Genomic DNA, 16513 nt, shown 5'->3' on the forward strand with positions numbered 1-16513 from the left:
AAATGCAATATGCACAAGAAATTTCTTTTGGAAACCTATGAAGAAGGCCCTAATATTTTGCAGTCAACAGATCGCCAGTATCCTCCAACCTGGCACGAAACCATGTACACAGAAAATGTTTTTAGTCAGCACCAAGCAACTTCTACTAACTGTTTAGGGTAGTAACTTGAGACGGCTTATGACTACAATCCAACATTAAACCTGAAACAATCATCATCTATGGGAACAACAAAATGTTAGTAATAATGGACAACAACTTAGGACTACAGTTTGACATTAAACCGGAGGACTAAACTCTCTAGTCACAAACCACCTCAGGCTTTTACAGAAACAAGGAATGAAATATTCCATGTTCAAATTAAGTAGTACTATTCCAAAACTCAAAAGTCAAACAGGTTTGGGCCAGTATATACCTGCATAGAAGTCTTCCTGGTCAAGCCTGGTGGGGACTGGGATTTTGTTTAATGCAATTGGTCTCTGTTGGCCATTAGGAGATTCTGGGATCAAAACAGTCATATCCTGAAGACTACTTTCATGACTGTCTGGGTCACAAGAAAATCCATTTCTGTTTATCATAAACTCTAGAATTGCTTCAAACAGGTTCACCAATTTGCATTTTTGGGGAAACAAGCCAGACAAAATAATTTACTCATTGGATGATAATTAAAACAACTACAAGTATAAGCCCCAACACTGCTGATCTCCTTGATGACAATTTCTACCAAAGCAGACATAACCTTAATGCGTTCAATAATCACTTAAAATAAAAGAGGGAGAGAGGGAGAGAGAGAGGGAGAGAGAGAGAGAGAGAGAGAGAGGAGAGAGTTAAACTATCTAAAAATCCCATACAAAATGGTAACAAAGGCAAATATACTAGACATCATAATCTGCATGAGGCAGGCGAAATAGTGTCACAACTCACAAGCTTATCCTGATATCCAAACGATAAGATTACCAAACAAGTTCATCAATGCGGGTATCAATTTCGGGTATCAATTTTGAACTTGAGTTTCATCAAGATTGAACATCAATTTCCGCAAAACTAAATGCAGGGTCTTGAATGCAAAATGTGCACACTGTGCAACAAAATAGAATCATTTGTTGGTTAGTGCAAAGCCTCCAGTAACAAAATAGAATTATTGTTGGTCAGTGCAAAATTTCCAGCAACAAAATAAAATTATTTGTTGGTTGGTGAAAGTTGTTCGATTCATCTAACAGAGTTTTATCATCCACAAACATGACAAAAAAATATATTTATTAGCAACCACTTAGATGGTTGACCAAGGTCTAGGAATGACTATAGAATAAGCATCAATGAGTTTGCGACAAGCAGATAAAAATTTTCTTGTAGGTGCTTGTGCCATCCATCTAATAGATTTTTAAATTTCGGTACATGAAATAAAACTAAAGCTGGTGCAATTGGCTGGGTGAAAATAATTTTCATTCAAGGAAAGTAGAAACATTTCTAGGGGCATGATGCAGGTGCTTGTCCTTTAAATTGTAGATGCTAGAGGTGCAACACCAGCCACCACATTGTTCATATCAAGATTTTCAATTCAAGTACTGAATGGAACTACAGAAGTAAGGTATAAGTATCATAGTCGCCAATTCACAAGCATCATTTCTCATGGGAACCAGCTCCAGGAAATCTAATTGCAACTCCTACTTACTTTAGAACCAACACCCTACGCTACAATACAGTGCTAGGCTGCTAGCTTAGAAGTGAAGTCTAGCTTGTGAATAAGGAAAATTCCACCTTGACAAGAGCAAACAATGGGAAAATCAACTCATTTTGAATATAAATTGGGGAGGTCATATTTCTTTCCAGCTATGAATATGTAAGAAAATTTTAAACTAATCAGGGCAATAAAGTCCAGTATAGACAAGGACAGCCAGTCTACCTCTGCCTTGGTGGCTTTGGGTCTTAACTTCTAAGTTCCAGGTCAAGGTTTCAAGACTTGAAAAAAAAAAAAAAAAAAAAATCAGAAAATATTTTTGCAAGTAACAAGATAAGCCTAAACTCTACCATTTGGAAAAAGAAAAAAAAAACATCAAACTTCACCTAAATGAGGGATATCTAACATCTTCTTAAAAGGTAACAAACATCTCAAAGCACAGTGCACCTTAACAAACTCCAATGGAGAGATAGCAAGAAGAACTAGCAAAGGGAACTGGGTCTGAACTAAAATCTAACAACATATGAACAAAAGCAACGCCAAATACCATGCATGAGAAGAAAAAAGAGGACAAGAGGTACCTCCAGTTTGTTGGTGAGAGATAAAATTCCCTCTCCAATCATGAAGTGGCATGCAGTGATTAATCAGCATAAAGATGAAGAGGCAACGTCATAGAGGCTGTTTGCTCATTTTTCTTCTAAGGACAATTTTCATGATAAATAATCAATTAAATGCCTATTGAAACTGTAATTAGAACCCACTTTCCATTTGACATCTAGGTTGTAGACAACAAAAATATCAACACAGGATTTTTAGTTGGGTAATTATCATTTATTCTCAGGCACTGCCAAATTTTGAAATAAAACACACTAACAGAGTTCAGTGCGTGCTTGAACATTTAGATCTGCATATCATCCACAGTTAATTGATAAGAGTATATATAGTGATACCTCAAGGTCTTTTCCAATACTGAGTCTAGGACACACTTCGTGAATTAGATCCACATCGTATATTGCTAAAACATTTAGATCTGCATATCGTCCACAGTTAATTTCTTGTAGGGTCTGTGGGCAGGCCCCATCATCATTCTGATCATAAAGAATCTTTTCGACTAAGAAATTGGTACATCACTCGTTGGAAAACACTCTCTGGAACTATTTTCACACATAACACCTAGGATTAAAGATGTATGATGTACCCCAATCTAATTGTTAGAAACTTCTGCTATAATAAATGCATTGAGTAAAGGAATCTGTAAATTAAGACAAGGTGCAAGTCAAGTAGTTATCATATCAGTAAGCTCTATTTTACTACTCATAGTTGAGTAAGGTTGGTGAAGGGGCAAAGAGAACACTAAAGAAGATTTTACATATACCAAAAATTGTATGAAATGAGTGATTTATCCTATCTCAGCTAATAAAGAAAGGAAAAAACATAGAGAACATGTTACAAGTTCAAAAAGTCATATATACATACATCTGTGACATTTTACTTCACAAAAGAGCTAGAAACAGCAATATTACCTATAAACATAGAGAACAAGTTATAAGTTCAAAAAGTTATATATACATCAGTGGCCTTTTGCTTCACAAAAGAGCGGGAAACAGCAATATTACCTATATCTTCCATCGAGTACTCTGTCATGCATGTACCATTTCTTTGCTCCCTTTAGTTGTCGACTTTCAGTTGAGAACAAGTTATAAGTTCAAAAAGTTATTTATACAACTGTGACTTTGCTTCACAAAAGAGCAGGAAACAGCAATATTACCTATATGTTCCATTGAGTACTCTGTCATGCATATAACCTTTCTTTGCCTCCCTTCACTTGTCGACTTTCAGTTGAGATATTGTTGTAAGTTCAAAAAGTTATATATACATCTGTGACTTTGCTTCACAAAGAGCTGTAAACAGCAATATTACCTATATGTTCCATTGAGTACTCTGTCATGCATAAACCCTTTCTTTGGCTCTCTTTAGTTGTTGAATTGCAGTGTATAACTTCCGCCGAGGCCCAACAGCAAGCACACCCATCTCTTTGAGATCTTCTAAAGTAAGTAAGGGCAAAGCTTCTTCGTCTACCTCATGCATTTCAAATACACCAGCATACTTACCAAACCCAAGGTCTTCCAACCATCTCCTAACAGTATTTACATCAGGTTGACTAGGGATGGGTGTCGTTATCTTCTCAAATTCACCAAAAGATTGGGGAAAGGCATTGTTACCTTCAGAATAAGCACCCTCCTCTGTAAGCTGAATGGAAGTCCCTTGCCTCTGCCCACCAAAAGTGAGTTCATAGATGCCATTCTCAAAATTTCTCGTCGCTGAACTTTCATAATCTGAATAATCCTTAAAACCATCAATATGGGGAAGACCAAAGCAAGCATTCGATGTGAACCCGACAGACTCCTTCCTTGCACACTCCTTCCCATCTTCACTATTCATTTCAGGACTAATTTTTAAATTCCAAGTGCCACCAAAAACACAAGAAGTGCTTCTTGTGCTCCGCTTTCGTCTGAGCCTACACTTTTTGGTTATCCTTCCAAAATTTAGCTCACTCCTGCTCAAATCAATTTCATCTGAACTGGGGAATTCAGAAACCAATTTCAAAGATTTTGGTTTCGTTCTCTCTCTATTATGTTGCACATCAGCTAATGTCCTCAGAGATACATCAAGATCTGAGAACTCAGACGATTTTTGCTGAGAGAAGCCACAAATTGGATTGTTTCCCAATTCTTTAGGGTTCAGGAAATCATGTTCCCATCTCTTTTGCACCAAATTTTCCTCGTCTTTCCTAGAAACACCACATGCAAAAGCTGCAGAAGCATCTCCTATTTCCCCTAACCTAACATTTGGGCGCCTCTGTCTCTTTGAATTCATGCTTAATACCAACATTTTCCACAAACCCTAGAACTCAAAATTCTATAAAACTGAAAATCATAATAAAATAACCATTACACACACAATACCCACAATAAGTTAAAGCAAAAGGGAAGAAATGAACCTTGTGAGAGAGTAAAAGCGGCGCCAAACATTGAACTTATCCATATTCCCCAAAGTAGAATGCTGACGAAGAGAGCTTTTCCAAACATATAGGAGGTTTATGTTGGTTTGGTTTGGTTTGGTTTCTACTTCCTAGTAAAGGCCAACAAAATATAGGAAAGATGGATTAGAACTACAGCAATGATGTAGAACTTGTCTGTTTGCTAAAGAGATCTGGATGATGTTTATTAGTTATGATGGATGGAGACATTTTGAAATCTAGGGTAGTGAATAGAAGAAACTGCGGAAATTAACCTTCCATCTCTGATAAATGCATGAATGGGTGAGTGAGTAAAAGATCAATTTATATGACACGTGTTGTGGGGGCAAATCTAATCGGGGTTGACTCATGACAGATGTTGTTTATAAGGGGACATGCATACTACTCAACTTGTCCACATGTTTTTAGGGTACCACACCAAGATTGCTTCTTTGATACAATGGGCTCTAATTTCAAGCAATACTTTTTAACGGTAGTCGTTTATACCTTTGGGGCATAATTTTACTTAAATTTTCACTATTTATAATATAATTTTACCGCCTTCTTTGTGTGACTTAAATTACAAATATTAGTTTAATTTTTCTCAATTTACAATGTGCCTAATATTTTATCATATTGCACTTTGAAAAAAATATAAAAAATAAAAAAGAAATTCTTGAACAGCAGGAATAAAATAGAATAAAATACATTGGGATTTGTACAAATTATTTATCAATAGATTATTTAATGTTTATCATTTTGGTCTTTAGTAAATTAGTTTATTGAAATTGGGCACTTTGAATGTAAAAAGACATAATGTTCTTATATTATAATAATATATTTTATACAAGAAAATGACAAAATTACCATTTTATAAAATTTGAAACAATATGGTATTGTTTAGTACACATGCATCACTCAACAGAGTCATTTTGAAAACTTAAATACTCACTGTCCACTTAAGAAAGTAGATAAAATATATCTAGGTCACAAGGCACTTAATAAAACAATAAACGTTAAATAATATATCCATATATAATTTGTGAAATCCCATAGGTTAAATGACTTTGTATCAAATGGTTTTACATGAGATGGTGCTAATAGGTTTCAACAAAAATTGGGCACCAAAAAGACTTTAAAATTTCAAATGGTTCCCCTCAAGTTACGAAGATTTTGTCAGAGGGTGATATTTCAGTTGCCTATTAAAATACGCATAAAGGTGTCCAGTGTCTCATCCTAAATAAAAAAATAATTCCCAAGTTCTTCGATTGTAGATTATTATTAATAATATAAAAAAGCATAGAATGAAAGTGTACTGTACTAGACCTATTTATAGATTACATACTACTTATGAAAGTGTACACATTTAATTTTTTTTTTCATTAATATACCAATTATTAAAAAACTCTTCCATCTTCTTTGAAAAACGCCTTACCCTAAGGCCATCTCCAATTGCCTTGTCAATTGTCAAAGGCCTTGGGACAATTTTGGACTACAGCACCCTCGCATGATGGTGGAACCCAAAAGGGCGCTCTTGATAATATTCATGGTATCCGACGATCAACCTAGCAATCGCCAAAGTAACTGTTTTATTTATTTATTTATTTTTATTTTATTTTTTTAATCCTTGGGGCAACAGCAATAAAAAAAATTAATAAAAAAACTCTTTTTTTATATATTTTTTAACCTAAAAAACAGTTTTTTTTTCACTTTGTATTATTTTAGTTATTTGTAATTGTTTTTAATCAATGATAATGGATATTGCATTATTTTTTCTTATATATATATTTTTTAAATTCTATAATGTAATGTATTATTTTTAGATTAATGTAGTGATGATTATTAGATAATGTGCAAATAAGTTACTCCCTTTGCCCCAAAAAGAGTCTCTTTTGGAGAATTATGACTTTCACAAATTAAAGAGTCACGATTCCCTAAAAGAAAAGCTCCTTTTTTTGGACGGAAAGAGTATTATATAAAATGATGAACAACTGAGTTTTTTTTTGGGCTAAATATATATATATATATATATATATATAGCCGTTGGTAAATAAATAAATAAATAAATATATATATTATAAAAAATTTTTTTTTTTTAGAGAGCTAAAATTTTGAGAAGTTGCTATAGCCCCAAAATTTGAAGAATAGAAGTTGTCTACATGATTCTTGAAAAAACTAACGTAGCTCTTGAAAAAATTGATATGACTAATTTATAAAGCAAAATTTTAAAGAGACCGTTGTAAATGACCTGATACACACTAGTACATGCTGCAATCATTGAGAAACTCTTCCTCTATATTAAATTTTTTTTAAAATCTCTTTAAATTTGTATTTCTCTCTTTTTAAATATTGGCACAAATTATACACTCATCTATACTATTAATTTATAAAATTAAACTCTAATTTATATATATACACAAAGTTAATGAGATGGATACGATAAAGTGAAAGTAATGCTATGGTTGTAAACTCATTTTTTTCACATTCCAATAACTCTAATCCCATTATAACTCTTAATTAATGATAGATAAAGACAAATTCTTTGTCTTTCAAAATATTTAAGTTAACTATTAACACCTAAAATGTTTTATCATTTTCTTAAAGAAATTCAAAAGTCACTAACTTCATTTTTAGTTTTAAAATATATAATAATAATTCAAGTTAAGTTTGAGTGCAGTTGTTCCTAATTTTGTCACCCATGCCTAATCTTGTGTCGGTTGATTGAATAGAATTAACATAATGTTGGGCCGGGAGTCAGTGGAAAGGTCTTTCGGATCTAAGAAAGTCCGCGGCACGTATACTTTGGTCAACACCAACTACTGCCGTCTGCCACTCACTCAAATAGCGTGGAAATTCCCATCTATTTACTAGATGACATGGTCAACCACACCACGTGGTTGAATGACAGGCCCGCTTCCACGGTTTCACCTCCCTAAACGTACGACGCACGCACTCTATCCCACCTCAATCCCGTCTTGTTATCATCTCTCTCATAGTCGTCATCACATCTGTATCGGAATCAGGAAATTGCAGAGACCGAACCATGGATCTCTGGCAAAAAGCTCGAACGTTCGCCGAAGAAGCCGCCAAGCGATCTCAAGAGCTCACCAAAGAAGCCGCCAAACGCTCTCAGGACCTCACCATCGGCTCCTCCAAGATATCCGACATTGTCTCGGAGGCGTCGAAGCGGTCCAAGGAGATCGCAGCCGAGGCGTCCAAGCGAGCCGATCAGTTCAAGGTCGAGGCGTCCAAGCGAGCCGAGGAGATCAAGGTCGAGGCACTGAAGCGAGCCGAGGAGATCAAGCGATCGGGCGCTCTTTCGTCGCTTGTCGAGCCTTCCGCGGAGGCGGCGGAGGTGGCGGATCTGGAGAAGTTTGGGGTTACGGATGATTTGAGGGAGTTCGTGAAGGAGATTACAATGAATACGTTTGAGGATTTTCCACTGGAAGGTACTGGATCCGGTCATCTCTGTTTTAATTTTACTCCATGTGTTTGGTTGCTGAGAAAGTGTTGTGGATTAAAACGAATTAGTTATTTGAATCTCAGTTAATGTGAATTATGCTACCAATTGCGGCGACATTTCCATGTTTCTGCTCTTTCAAATAGCGAAAAGTATTATAGGTTTCTTAACAATCAAAATGAACTTCAATGTGAGTCGTTTTCGTTCTTTAGTGATTCTAAAGCTACATTAGGCTGCTGAAAAACGTGAAGAAAGAAAGTAATTAAGGTTTTGAATCTACGGTTTGGAACCTAAGAAATCAATAAAATATCAACTGAACTTTGAATAGTACAATTAATTATGTACCGTAGCTGAGACTATAGACACAAACAAATACTTTGAATTGTACAATTAATTATGTAGCTGAGACTATTCAAACACAAACAAATACGCACATTTGTTTTCTGGAAACAAAAAAATCTTGTTTGCTCATCTGCCTAGCATTGCACTGTTCTTAAGTTGGATCATGTTGCTGAAGGGATGCAGGGAAAAAAAAGGTTTTTAAACTCTTTTTCTAGTTAGGTACCAAGCTAGGAAGCATTACTTCTTCAAAGGGTGCCGTGGTGGTGTTGAACAAGTGTCTGACATAGGAGGACACACTTAGGACATGGCTAGAAGTGTTCTGAAATTATATATATATATATATATATATATATATATATATATATATATATATAGATAGATAGATAGATAGATAGATATATAATTCTTTTTCTCTTGATTGGAAACAGCAGGGACACGACACGACACGTGGTATTTTTTGTAATTATTTTTCTTAGAACAACGTGATTCTAATGCAATATTGAATTATATTATGGCTTAAAAATAACAAAAATAAAAGTTTTAAAACAAAAACAACACCTATCTACTTCTAAGCTACAAATGAGTGATTTTGTTCATGATAATGTGGATAGAATGAGCAAACCTTATTTTTTATTTACTTTATAATATGTTATACTATTATTTTCGACATGTCCCTACTGTATCCATGTCTTTTTTTTATTATTTTTTTTCGAAATTTGTCAAATTGGTGTATCCTTATTATGCCGTACTCGTGTCCTGTGTTTGTATCCGTGTTTGTATCCATGCTTCCCAGGTACCATGGAAAATCTTATGACTTGTTGCCCTAAATGGCTCAAGGAGTCCATTTTTTCAACGGCCAAAGTTTGAAATTTCTGCTTTCTTAGTTTTATATTAGATATAAATTTTTTAGGGCTATGTTCATTTGCTAAGAAATTTAGAAAATAAAAATCAATGTAAAATCTGTTTTTCAACGGTTTTCATTGTGTAGATCTTCTTATAGCATAAGCCTCTACTCTACTGTGTAAACTTTTTATATTAGCTAATCTGGTCAAGTTTATCCTTTTGCAGCTTCGGTAAGATTTTAATGAAATTCATAAGTTATGAATTGGCTTTCTTGTTATAATTATTCTTTTAATAGTTTATGTTGATAACATGACTTCACCATAATCTTTTTTGGACGCTTTGTTCTTGAGATTAAGGTTGAGAAATGAGTGAAAGATATACCCAAATTTATTGTTGCTGTTTACAATTTTCAAAAATCACAACTGGAAAATATAAATCCAGTTCTAGCAGTTTCATGGTTGTTTTGAGTTCAGACATTTGTAGTTTGATACTGTTATTGGCCTTGGAATAGAAGGATTACGCATAAAGCTCAAGTCATACAATTTTTTATTTGCAAAGTTAATTATCAACTAATTTAAGTGGTGAAGATCAGGTTTCAAGTGATACCAAAGAGTAGGCGTTTTAATTAATCCAATCTCGATTATTCATAGGATGGGGAAAGATGTTATTCATATATTTATTTATATATTATTTTATACATATGGATAAGTGAGATGCTAGCTATATATTTGAAGTAGGATGTCTTAAGTGCAGGAATAATTTTGGTAGATTGTGTCCTTAATATATGCATGTAATTTTGGTAGATTGTGTAATTAAACAAAACTATAGTGGCTAGGAAAGCTCCAGAGATTCTATGGGAAATTGGAATCGTAGAAGTGAGATGTGGCTTATAAATAGGAAGATAAGGAGGAATATGACAATCTAAAGCCGATAGTCCAGTAGATCCTTGTAAGGCGAGTGGAAGGAAGTGACTCAACCGATGGTTGAGGGAGTTGGGTATAGTCTTTTTCCCCCTTTGAAGAGAGACACGTAGATGCTCGATTCGATTTATTTTTTTATCTCCCCAAGAATCGTATGTTTGTGACAATAGGGACAAAAATTTGCATAGTGGAAATGAAACTCTTATAAAATAGTTATAAGACCGGTCATATTTTATGTAAATAATTTTTGAAAACTAAGAAACAACAGTTTCATATAATAAGAATGGTCCAAAGTGGATATTGAGCTGGAGGTGTGATTGCTAATATATGAAAGAATGAAATTAGAGGATATAAAGTACATGTACTACCCTGAGGTTTGCCAAAATTAGAAGGGCCTCCCTTCTAGTTTGAAAAATAACATTGACCTCCTTTTTTGTTTGGTACAAGGTGAGCGTTGGAGGGGAAGGAATGATGGATGGATGAGGCATCCCTCTTGACCCACTATTTTTTAATCCCTCTAGAATTGGACGGAAGAGAGGAGGGAAGAGAATGATAAGTATAATATATTATGTGAAACAATAATATACCCCTTCATCAATTTTGTTAAATTGAATAATGGGGATATAATGGTAAAACAAATATAAAACTTCTCATTCCCTTCCCTCTTACCAAATGGGAAAGGTGTCACCTGACTCACCTCCTTCTCCTTCCACTCAACCAAACAAAAAGGGAGAAGGCACCGTCCCTTCCCTATTGATGTCTCATCCACAATTTGTCCTCTCTTCTATCCATTTTTCCATCCGTCTTGCCAAACAAAGCACTAGTGGAGAGACTTACCTGAGCAATATTACAATTCTCTATCATGTTGCTATGGCCCTGTGGAAATGCAAATATTGGTACTCAATATAATATATAAAGAACATATATATTGTTATGCAATGTGTATATAATCGTTAGATTTGTTCACCATTACCTCATGTTTCGTCATATAATTAAATTTTATTTTTGAACATCTTTCTAATATATTTTTACTTATCAAAAAAAATAATTAAATTTTATTTTTGATGTGCAGATGATTCAGAAATGTCAAATATTCCCACAGTCTCAAATGTTCGGCAGGATCTTACTGAGTGGCAAGAAAGACATGCCAAACTTGTACTCTCGACAGTCAAGGTAGTTATTCCTTTCCTTTTACTAAAAGCTACCTGCTGCTTCCATTATGTTCAAGTATTGAAGCCTTGCAGGAAGTAGAAACTTACTGTGTTTGAACTAGTATTCTATGGTCCGCTAACATTGAACATATTGTTGTCACCCTCCAATTCCACTCATGGTTTCTTGGATCTGGGCTCCTTTATGCAAAGGGAGATGACCTACCTTGTAAAAATTTTCTGGTTCTTGGTGCTCGTGTGGTAACTCATTTAGTTATTTGGTTGTAAAATCCAAGGCATCCCGTGTACTAATATCAAAATTGAAAATTGTTGAGAAAAAGTACCAAAATTATTTATGAAAGTGGAATAATATGTGCTGCATCCAAATTTGGTGTCTGAACCTGCATCGTTTAATCCATTCTGCATAATCTTCCATGCATTACCAAATAGGTAGTGTAGAGCTTGTACTTGCTTGCTATAATACTTCTTAGCTGTGCTTCAGAATTATTGTTTTGTAACAATATATGATGATATACTGCAGGAAATCTCAAAGTTGAGATATCAGTTATGCCCGCGTGTGATGAAAGAAAGGAAGTTTTGGAGGATATATTTTATTCTAGTCAACAGTCATGTGGCTCCGTGAGTAACTTATCCTTTGGGGAAAACTTTTATTTTGTGGTACTGATTGAATGATTTTCATTGCCTTCATACTCTAAATCAATTTGATCTGTCAATAGGTATTCTTACCGCATTAGATCCATAGGCAGTGCCTTTAGTAGATTTCATTTTACAAATACGAGGATTTGTGATTCTAAAAAGTGTAGACTGGATTATAGAAAATCAATCCCAAGTTTGATAGATTGATTTTGTTGCCAAAATTTTGGAAGACCCAGCTCATTTTTCTCTATGGGAAACAACATAAGTTGCAAATTTTTTTTTTCCTTTCTAACTAAAATGTTTCTATAATTGATCTAATTCAATATTATTCCATTTGTTTTGTTTATTTCTCTGGAAGGCATTTGCTTATTGCTTTCAGTTTGTGATTGATAAATGTCAATTTATGCGATTACCAAAATATTGGTTACATGGTTTTCTACACCACATATCATTTGAAACTACCAACAGAGATCTCAATGCCATTTAGTTTGGTGAACAGTACTTGCTTTACATGAAATATCAGTTTCCAGCATTTTGAATAAGAAATATTGTTTTGTTGTTGTGTTTCTTTGTGTTGTGTTGTTTCTCAACTATTTGTAGGCATGTCCTATGTGATTTTTCCTTGTAGCCTGTTGACTTGTTGACATCTTCAAAAGTTTATCTGGGTTTGTACTCTCTCAGGAATGAATTTATTCCTGTTGGACTCCTTATCACAAAAATTGTGATGAATTCTTTAATTTGGAATTATTGGATCCATAACATGCATGTGTACTTTACTATTCGCAATTTTGAGTTTAAATTCTAAACTTTTCCCAAGAATAAAACTCACTCCCTCGTTCAATCTTCAAATGACACACTGGGAGATAAATCTTCTCCTCCTTATTTCCAATAAAGTCAGTTTGCATGGATCATAGATTCTGGCAACAGGCTTCAGCTCAGCTTTATTTGTCTGCTTACTCCTATCCATAAAATATGAAAATAACAAATCCTGGGAGTCCGTGCAGTTAGTATTGGACAGTGAGACTATTTGGATCTAAAACTGTTGAAATGAATATTCATCGCTCACAGTGTGTTTGGGCATCTGTATTGCGGTTGCATGCGTTTCACACACATTTATGTAGGTTTTACTACTATACTGGTTTTTCAGGTTTGGGAGTTTATTTTATCTGATGGTTTTAGGTATGAAAAACGCCACATGGAAGAGGCAAAGGTAAAATCTGATGAACAAGTGAAAGATGATGCAGTGAAGGAAACTTCCACCGTTGGGACAACTTCTAAAACAGAGGTAAAGGGAGTGGACAAGAAAAGCAAGACCTCTGAACAGGACTTGGATGTATTTCTGTTGGGAGACCTTGGTGATAGTGATGAGGGGCCAGGTATATGATAGATGCTTATTGACTTTTTAGTTTGTGTGCTCATCTTTATTCAACCAAAAAAGAAAAAAATTTGAAGCTGTTGCCAAGAACCATGTAATCATGCTGCTTAGTGCAATGCAAGTTGATGAATTGCCTCCTTGAGCATAATGTAATAATCATAGTTGTTAAAAGCACGCCTAGGCTCCAAAAAAGCTCCAGGCTCGTCAAGGCTCTGCTAGAGAACTCAACCTAGTACAGCTAGGCCCCTTCAGTCAGGCTCACATAAAGTCCTCAAACTCATGCTTTTTAGTAGGCTCCAGGCTCAAAAAAGCCGCACGTTATATTTTTTAATAATTTATTTATATCATTTTCCTTTTAATTTAATGACTATTAAATTAAGATGTTCAATATCATATATAGTATTGTTTAACCTTACGAAAAATTTGGCAAAATTTATAAAATTTATGGTTTGCTACGTACATTAACTGTAGATATTTCTTGATTCTGAATATATATATATATAAATATGCAATATTATTACTTATCAAAAAATATATATATAAATATGCAATATTATTACACACATTACTTCGATTAGGCGCGCACCTTGTTTTGTGCCTTGCGCTTTTATGCTCCAGAAGGCCTTTGGCACATTAGTGTGCCTTGCCTTTTACAACTTTAGGACTGTATGGCACCTTAAAGGTTGCATAAATCTCTTTTTGTTCAACTGCTCTGCAGAGAACATAACATTGTTCATAGTCAAATGAAGGAGATGAGCTTGGACCCAAAAGGAAAAAAAAAAATGACATTATAAAAATAATGTTCTCTGTGATTTACAGGTTTCAACAAAAGGACATTGGTACTCAATTATTGTTATATTTTAATATTTTACTACTTCTGCAAGGCTTGTTAGATACGCAGTTCGGGAATTTTAAGCATAGAATCTTTACTTTATAATTTTTATAAATGTTGAAGAATTAGACTCGAAACAGGAGTAAGTAGTTTGTTGAATTTTGATTTGGCTTTAAATTGCAGTGTATTGATCATATTTCTGGTCTTTCAGATGATGGAAATGACGGCTTTGATGATGATGATTTTGATAAGATATAGCTTGGTAAGCACAAATTTTCTGTTTTTCACCGTCTATTCATGAGGTGTGTCCTATCTGCTGTACCAGTCTTCTCTCTAAATGGAACACAATTTTTCAATTTTTTTACCTTTGATTCATAGTACACTTTACCTGTTGATGTATTTGATTAAACATGGTTGATAGCTGTCCAATGTCTATTGTTGATCCAAGTTTAATAAACCAATTGCTGCTGTTGGACCAGGGGAATAATTTTTTTTTTTAGGAATAAAATCCAATCTAATCTGGAAAGATTGAAACAATATATGCCTCTTTTGTGTTGGCAAACAAGCATACATTTGTTTACTTTCTGTTCAGAGATATCCCCGTTTTCTAAAGTATATTCACATTTAAAAAAAAAAAAAAAAAAATTCTGAATCTTATCCATTGACATGTCCTTGTGGTACCTTGGGTCTTGATGCTGGCCTGATTTATCTGATTACCTAATGTTGGGTATCTTCGGGAAGACAAAAAAGGGAACAAGTGAAGGACATTACCAGTGGCTGCATAATAGATCAACCCTGCCCCGGTTGGATAGAAGTAATGGCACGTTGAGAAATGGAGAAAAAGACCCAACATGGGAATTGGGAAACCAACTGCTATTATTTCAAAACTTGTAACAGTTTATTCCTATTGTTCCCCTTTACTGTGTTCCTTGTAATTTTTTCCAATTTTTTATTTTTATTTTTTTATTGACTTTACTTTTTTCTCTCTTTGTTTAATATATTAAAAGGGGATGGGATGGGATGGTTGGTGTTGTAAAGTTATCAATTAGCTTCTTTAATTTGGATTAAATGTTACCCGTCTTTTCTATGATCATTTACGGAATGCTGGCTTCTTATATTATCAATTCTTTGCCAGATTCATTTGTTGATTGTTCTTGCCCTATTTTCCTGTACAAATGTGCTTCATTTATCTGTTCCTAATGCAACTCTCGCGAATAAGAAGGCTTTGTTGTTATTGTTTATAATCCACATGAACAATCTACAAGGCGCACTACACTGCTGCTTCACAGACAACCCTTATTTCTCATGACTCATGCATCAAAAGAGGGGAGAATTTATTATTATTATTTTGGGTAAGTTTTTATTGTTACTATAATCATCATTTTTGTATTTTTGACGGAGAATAGGGGTTGACAGTAGCGTCTACTTCTCTATTAAATTTTTTTTTATGCATACCTTCAAAAAAACAAAGAACAGAAAACGACTTGATAGTCATTTAAATCCGTTGAATCCAATTAAAGAAAATTTAATAATAATAATAGTATAACTTAATATAAGAAATGACTTGACAGAGTCATTTAAATCCGTTGAATCCAATTATAGCTTCTTTTGTAATTTAGTTTCTTCCCTCGTTTGGCCATATTGGGCCTGAATTTGAAGTCTGAACTACTTCAGATTCTGCTAAATATAGACACAGTCATCAACATTCGACAAATAAGTAAATATATATTATTATTTACTTATTACTAGCTAAATAAATAAGTAAATGTACACACAGTAATCAACATTAATGAACATGATGAATTTTGATAAGAAAAAGTTTCGACGGATTTAGTAAGTGGCAGGTGGCCTTGTTGAATATTATTTGGTTGGTCAATGATGACCGTTTGTCACGGGCAGGATCCAGGCCATGCATTCCTTGATGGCAACTCAATTTAACTTTGACCAAGTTTTATGCTGCCAAATTAGAGAGTTTGTAGTGTGGGAGTTCTTTGCCAGGACAAAATATGTATGTGTGGAATTAGGCGCTTGTCTAAGGATGTAGTTAATATGAAGGTTCTAAAATTTTAAAAAAAATTTATATTAAGTTATACTAGTATTATAATTATTTTTTAATATTGTTAAACACTAATAAATATTAAAAATTTATATTAGTTCTCAAAGATTTATATCTTAAAATAAATTTTTTTGTCTCTCCCCACCCGTTTCGATTTTATAGGCAAAAGAACAAAAAGTACCCCT

The 16513-nt window shown here is 34.1% G+C and overlaps 2 protein-coding genes across 3 annotated transcripts; one reads left to right on the forward strand and one right to left on the reverse strand.

Moving 5' to 3' along the window:
- Window positions 1-1962: 1962 nt before the first annotated feature.
- On the reverse strand, window positions 1963-4992 carry LOC132285385 (uncharacterized). The gene is made up of 2 exons (XM_059787561.1): window positions 4678-4992; window positions 1963-4603 (listed from the first exon to the last, which is right to left on the reverse strand). The coding sequence occupies exon 2, from the start codon at window positions 4566-4568 to the stop codon at window positions 3621-3623; it is 948 nt and encodes a 315-aa protein (XP_059643544.1). The 5' UTR covers window positions 4569-4603; window positions 4678-4992; the 3' UTR covers window positions 1963-3620.
- Window positions 4993-7647: 2655 nt separating this feature from the next.
- Window positions 7648-15418, forward strand: LOC132283833 (uncharacterized). 2 transcript variants are annotated; one of them, XM_059785861.1, is made up of 6 exons: window positions 7648-8144; window positions 11333-11433; window positions 11950-12047; window positions 13245-13441; window positions 14484-14534; window positions 15014-15418. In XM_059785861.1, the coding sequence occupies exons 1-5, from the start codon at window positions 7739-7741 to the stop codon at window positions 14528-14530; spliced, it is 849 nt and encodes a 282-aa protein (XP_059641844.1). In that variant the 5' UTR covers window positions 7648-7738; the 3' UTR covers window positions 14531-14534; window positions 15014-15418. The 2 variants fall into 2 exon arrangements, with proteins under 2 accessions (XP_059641844.1, XP_059641843.1); XM_059785860.1 differs by having other exon boundaries at window positions 14484-14533; window positions 14999-15418.
- Window positions 15419-16513: the final 1095 nt, after the last annotated feature.

Source organism: Cornus florida, unplaced genomic scaffold (genome assembly GCF_030987335.1).
Source record: "Cornus florida cultivar Cherokee Brave unplaced genomic scaffold, ASM3098733v1 CherokeeBrave_3.0.0_Hap2_Chr11, whole genome shotgun sequence".
NCBI classification, from domain to species: domain Eukaryota; kingdom Viridiplantae; phylum Streptophyta; class Magnoliopsida; order Cornales; family Cornaceae; genus Cornus; species Cornus florida.

Coding starts and splice junctions, on each gene's coding strand:
- LOC132285385 (XM_059787561.1), bottom strand. CDS start 4,568: ATGTTGGTATTAAGCATGAATTCAAAGAGACAGAGGCGCCCAAATGTT.
- LOC132283833 (XM_059785861.1), top strand. CDS start 7,739: ATGGATCTCTGGCAAAAAGCTCGAACGTTCGCCGAAGAAGCCGCCAAG. Junction 11,434..11,949: donor TTGTACTCTCGACAGTCAAG/GTAGTTATTCCT, acceptor GATATACTGCAG/GAAATCTCAAAGTTGAGATA. Junction 12,048..13,244: donor GTCAACAGTCATGTGGCTCC/GTGAGTAACTTA, acceptor TGATGGTTTTAG/GTATGAAAAACGCCACATGG.